We start from the raw sequence: 6,000 nt of genomic DNA, 5'->3' as shown, positions 1-6,000 counted from the left end.
GTCGTGATTGCGCCCAAAATCACGCCGGAGCGTTATCCCGCGCTTTTTTTCCTAGGCGATGGATGCACTTGCTATGGGGGGGCTTAGGGAACATTCCAAGAGACCGCCCAGCATCGTTTTCCACCTGTTGTCGCTTCCTCGGCATTGTGTGCGGACAGGAGGGGGGGCAGATCTCCCCTCGCCTCCCCCTCCTTTCGCCCTCAGGTGCTGGCTGGGTAGGTGATTGTCCAACCTGCCGACAGGTGGCGGGCCGCTCCGTGGCGTTCCCCGTGGCAGGTTAGTCAAGTCCGAGCTGTCGCTCGCTGAGGTCGTTCCGCTGTCGCCATGTGAAGTTTGTCTTTCGGCAAGAATCTTGCCCGAAATCTAGTGTCAAAAGGAGATTTTAGTGGTGTCTAAGTGCGTGAGGAGTTGTTCTAAAGTGGCCGTGATATGAACATCACTTCTGGAGAGTCTCTTTTCCGGAGGGACTGGGATTTTTTGGTTTATGTGTTCGGTAAACAGTTTAGCCGGGGAATGGCTGCCAAGAGAACGGTCTGTTATGATCGCACGTTCCAAGGGAGAGGACGAAGAGTGTGCCGGTGATTGTGTTGTTTCCCTGCGTGTGCTTGTGCCGTCTGTGCAGAAATTAGTGGATAGCGAAGCTCGTCTGTAATTGTTCCCTTAATTCGTAGGAAAACTGAAGTTAAAAGGTGATGCGGGAGCTCTCTTTGGATTATAGTTGTTTTTATCATTCGTTAAGTTCAAATAAGTTGCAGTTTTTCTGGTGTTACCACGAAAAAAATATACTTAATTTTCGTGACATTATTATCAGTAGTGATGACTCTTTTTCAAGGTGATTAACCGGGATTTGTCTATATATTTGTGCCATATTTTAAATATTTCCCGCAGGTAAAAATTTTTTTCGATGACTTAATTGGGAAATAACTCAACTGTAATCATTTTAAGTTATCGGCTAGGTAGTTACACTTTCTGCTAAAAAAAGTAGTATAGTTAGCCTTCAAAGGTGCTCCTTGGAATTAGCTTATCGTTTAAATAATTTTAAGAAGGCTGGATCAAGCAACTGGTTTAGTATCAGTGAATCGCCTGTGGAGATTGCAGGAAGGAAAGCACCTTAACAGAAGATTTTTCTTATCTTGCATTTCTGTCTATGCACGGCCTGAATTTCGTCAAAAAAATCTGGAAGCTCTGACCTATGAGCTGTAATATCATATTCTAATTTGACGTAGACATTTCTGAAAAGGATTTAGAATCAACGTTTCAGCGCTTGAAAAAAATATATAAGCGTTGAAAAGATATTCAAGAAATTATCACGCCAACGAAGTTTGTGCCAATAGGTTGGAGACTTCAACGAGTGATACTTTCCGTGTGGAGACTTCAACGACTGAATCTCTCACGCATTTTGGATTTCCACGATAAGAGAGGAATTCTTGCGTTGTGTCGCGGCGAGAGATAGATATACGTTGAGTGTCTCTCCAAAGGATTTGAATTTAAACTGACCAGCTTCCAGTGCGTGGCCTTCAAGTTCCTTCTGCAAAGGATACCCGAACTGTCTGCATGTGTTCCTTCGCCCGAGCTCCACGATAATGGCCACTCTGGGGCTATCCAAAGTCTTCATCTTGGACAAATATTTCACGGAACTGCAGAAATTTTGGGAGACAGAAAAGAAACTACAGGGTATGTTGATTAAATTTATTATCAGAGCCTGCCCAACCCACTCCTCCCTTGGATAACGGTTAAGTAATTACTTTTAGTCATTGGTCTGTCACTCTAATCTCACATTCATGAATGGTTTTTCGATTTATTATGTAGCAGGTTGCTCCGCCATGGGCTAATTTATGAATTCTAGGTTTTAAATTCTTTCGTCTCAAAATTTTGCTTGATGTATCAATGATGCAATGTGGTGTATGTATGTAATATTTTTCTGAGTTTTTCTATGGTGCCTCAACCTCAGGATTGAAAGCGTCATAGCGAGGATTAAAAGTGTCATATATCTGCATGATACTTTCACAGGCGTTGCATGTATTATGCTTTTCTTCTCTCTTTCAATGAACATATGTTTATTGCGACTGTCAGTGCTCTAAGAGTATGCTTTCACCCCGCCTCTTTCTGAATGTTATTGGTATTGAACTCGATTCCAAAAAGCCCCTAGCTACGTAGATATTTACGTAGAATTATATCATCCATAAATCTGGTCATAAAAATCATAAAACTGGTCGACCACATCGTATATTGCTTTGAATACGATGCCATTAAATATAAGTGATTAGTTGGTATTGCGCGATTCTGTAACATGAAAGTTTAGAATACTTAAGTTTGGAATCACCTCTTAAAACACATTTACGAAGTAATGTTTCGTCTGAATTGCTAGATGTCGGAAAATATGGGGAATTTCTTGTCTGATGATATTTATGGCTGTAGCATTCGAACATTATATCATGCCGGCCACACGTGCGCTTTGAAATGTTTTACTTTGGATGGATACTAGTGTTACAATTGGAATTCATTCCCGCTGTTAGTGGTTTTGCGTTTTGGCGTTCATATTAGGAATATAAAAATATTTTTATTATGTATATATCATGATGAAATGGTACTCTACAACCAGGCCTCTGGCCGTGGTAATCTTATATCCTTAATCATGTGTTTGAGAGTATGATTTTATTTTCTTTGCTGGTATCGTTGGCCTTATTAACTTCTCTCTAGATCTGAACTTTCATCAGTACAAAAATGCATGCATTTGGTATACTTTAACCGTGATGTTTGCCATGATTATATTCTTCTTTCACAAACGCACCAAACACCTATCTCCCAACGAAGTAATTTCCTTGCTAACTCTCCTGTTAATAGTCTATGTTCGTCACTGGTTACTGAGTTGTGTTAGTGGTAAAGCTAGCTGTTTGAATAATTGTATTTCAATGCCTTAATTTCTGGAGGCTTATGGGCCGTTTTATCCTTTTTTAACACCAACCAAGAAATAACATACTTACAATGCTTATATTCTAGACTTAGATTTGCTCTTAAAAATTTTCTTCCTTGAATAAATTTTTTCATCACTTCGCGGACACTTACCTCGGTGCCATTGGCGTTTGAAATTGATGCTGAAACCATAATTCCGACAAGTGCACTTTGATACCGCTGCCAATTTTTTCATTATTTACCCCAAATGTTAAGTTAGATGCACACTGTTGAGTGGCTACCTTATCTTTATCTCTAATTCACGTATATCCTCGAGAGCGACTGATTATTTTATTTACTTTTGGGCCGTTCTCTTATGTTCATTGTTGTGATTGATTTCCTAAATATTGGCATAAACATGCTGTTATATTCGTATTATACGATGAGATGTTCACAGTGGTTCTCTTTTGTCCATTCATTCGTCATTGCTGATAATTTATTTTCCATGCTTTCGCCGTCTTTTATTCTCCATTCTCCAATTTAGATTTTATTGAGAATTATTCGGGTTATTCCAGTTGATTTCCTACTTCCTTCTTATATTTCGTGATACTTTTTGCAGTCCTTCCATGTTTTGGAGTTTCCATCAGCACTTGTTTACACGGTCCCTGTACCCCCGCGCGGGTGCGTGAATGACTGGATAGTGGAACGAATTGGGAAAGGGTTCATTTACTCTGCTGTTTCGACCGTGAATTCGTGGAATTTGTTTGACATCTCGAAATTATAAGAACAACTCAGTTTTTCCTTGCATATTTATTGCTAAACCTCACTGCTACCAATATTTCAAAGTTCATCTTCATCATGATGATAAGTTTTGAATGTTTTGAAATAAATTCATGTGGAAACACTAAATCTTTGTTATCATAATTATGTAAAGGTTTCGTTCCCTCGAAAATCATTCACACGATTTCATTGGGGGTTTTCATAGTAGAAAACCATGACGTGTAATTTCTCTCTTGGTCCACCCGGATTTTAGCTATCCGGCGTTACGATGCTCACTTGTAGACATCTGAAGGCTACAAGATAGGTTTTCAATGCTTCAGTAATCCATGTAATGTATTATTTGTGATAAAGCAAATTACTATCCCGACGAATGTGAAAGAAAGTTTTTTTTGGATTGGCTGAGTTTTTTTCTCAGTACAACGTCGGTCATGCTAGTGAGAAACTGTGGTAGCTGGACTTCCGATTTAAGATATTTAATGCCGTGAATAAATGAGGATTCAATTCAAAAGGGGGATTTAATCCAAATGTCGGAGTTGAGTGAATGTCGAGACGGCATCCATGATAAGTATGCCTTTGACTGGCTGCATCAGCTCTTTCTCTATTGTCCTCTCAGTCTCATTTACTGGGCGAGTGTCTCATATTTGCTCCCATTACATGGAACTCATCTCCTCACTTCAAATGAACTTCCTCACCTGGTTAACCTACAGGGAAGCGTTTATCCATCAATGTCGTAGTATTTAGCCCGAGAAAAACGAATCAAATAAAGGAGCAGAGCATATAGTAATGGAGGACCAGCTGTGGTGGATGTGTACTAGAATCCTGCCTTTTTTCGGTTTCTGTGTATCTATTTTTGTTTTCTACATTGTATTTAACCCACCATGAACTCCTGAACCATTATCTCCGATATTCTCATGTCCTTATTTACATTGCCTTTGTCTCAATCGATTATATATGGTAGTTCTCTCGGTATTATTCCCGCCGATATATCCGCTCAAATGTGAAAGGGAAAATTTTGGGACACTATTCGTTAAAAACATCACAAAAAATTGAAATTCCCCAACCTCACTTATTCGCGAAGATGTGATTTTCGTTTCTCAAATCTCTGGTAGTTAACGTATCCTTGGTAATTAACGAGGATATATTTCCGATGCTGTATATATGTACGAAATTATCTCAACTTAAATAAACCGATTTCTGATTTTTCTGTTCAAGCAAACGGTCTTAATATATTATTGAGAACCTGAAATCGAAGTAAGCCTCGAGTGACTGAATGTTGATTTTGCAAGATTTTGCATGTATTTTTTTAATGGGCGGCAGTGGTCCATTTAGCAAAAGTGTTTCCTTCAATATCTGCTCTGTTGAGCCCCCTCAGCCATGACCACTTACAAATTTCGGACTATTTTTAACCCATTTTCCCTTATATGATGCCACTTCCGACACAGGTATCACTTCCTTATTGATCCAGAATTACTAAGGAAATCAACTGTCACCGGTGTGCGCATTATCGTTGTAATTAGCAGAGCCATGCCCATAACCCGTGATGATGTTTACTTAAAAAATGTACTTTTTGGTCGTTAATTTTTGAGACTCGGTCGTTAAATCTTTAGATTTTTAACAAGAATGAAGTCACGAAAAAGTAAAAAAAGTTCGACTCGTGTTGAGGGAGTGGTAAGTTCTTTCAAGAAGTGTTTCTTAATTAAAGGTAATAAGGAGCGAATAGGTAGACATTAGTTAATCGAACAGTGCAGCATTGATTTTATCTTGTGTGCATTTGTATCGCGGTAGTTTTCCTCATGGGATAGCAATGGAAGGGGCGAGAAGCGTGGTCGAATCGTTTGGCGAGGCTTGCATGTCGAGTCGCCGCCGTACCACGCTCCCCCGCCCTTCTCATCCGCGCCATGATCACACGCAGCCTCCGCGGCCGCTGTCTTTTCGCACTGCCCCTCGCATTTATCGTACAGGAATGAACCGTCAAAAATGGACGATTCCCACGAGTGAACCGAATTGATTGAATAATGGTTTTCCATGCAAATCCTTCAAAATTAATCACACCAAGAGCCTGTATAAAGAGGCAGGAAGAAAAAGACATGGCTTGCTTAATCAGTTACACCTAATTTTTGCCATAGTATTCAAAAATAAATTTTTCCCTAAAAGTTTACTTGAAGTTTTTTCGAAGTATTCCGTTAGGATCCCCTCCCTTCATAACTACCCTTTTACAATAAGGCCCATTCCCTTTCATTTTGTCTGATTACCCTATTCCCTTCCCTCCTCTCTCTCGTTTACCAAAAATTATTCCCCCTAACCCTGTTTTCAATATCTCCTCACCCA

General features: G+C 39.7%; 1 protein-coding gene across 1 annotated transcript in view; it reads left to right on the top strand.

The window, feature by feature from the left end:
* The first annotated feature begins 275 nt into the window (after positions 1-275).
* The window catches only part of LOC124165212 (unconventional myosin-Ia), a 235,512-nt gene continuing 229,787 nt past the window's right edge, over positions 276-6,000 (top strand). Inside the window, exon 1 of the mRNA XM_046542492.1 lies at positions 276-1,674. Within this exon, the coding sequence (XP_046398448.1) occupies positions 1,584-1,674 (91 nt within the window). The 5' untranslated portion in view covers positions 276-1,583. The remainder of the gene's footprint in view (positions 1,675-6,000) is intronic.

Source organism: Ischnura elegans, chromosome 9 (genome assembly GCF_921293095.1).
Source record: "Ischnura elegans chromosome 9, ioIscEleg1.1, whole genome shotgun sequence".
Lineage (NCBI taxonomy): Eukaryota > Metazoa > Arthropoda > Insecta > Odonata > Coenagrionidae > Ischnura > Ischnura elegans.
This window is presented reverse-complemented; position numbering and strand designations above follow the sequence as displayed.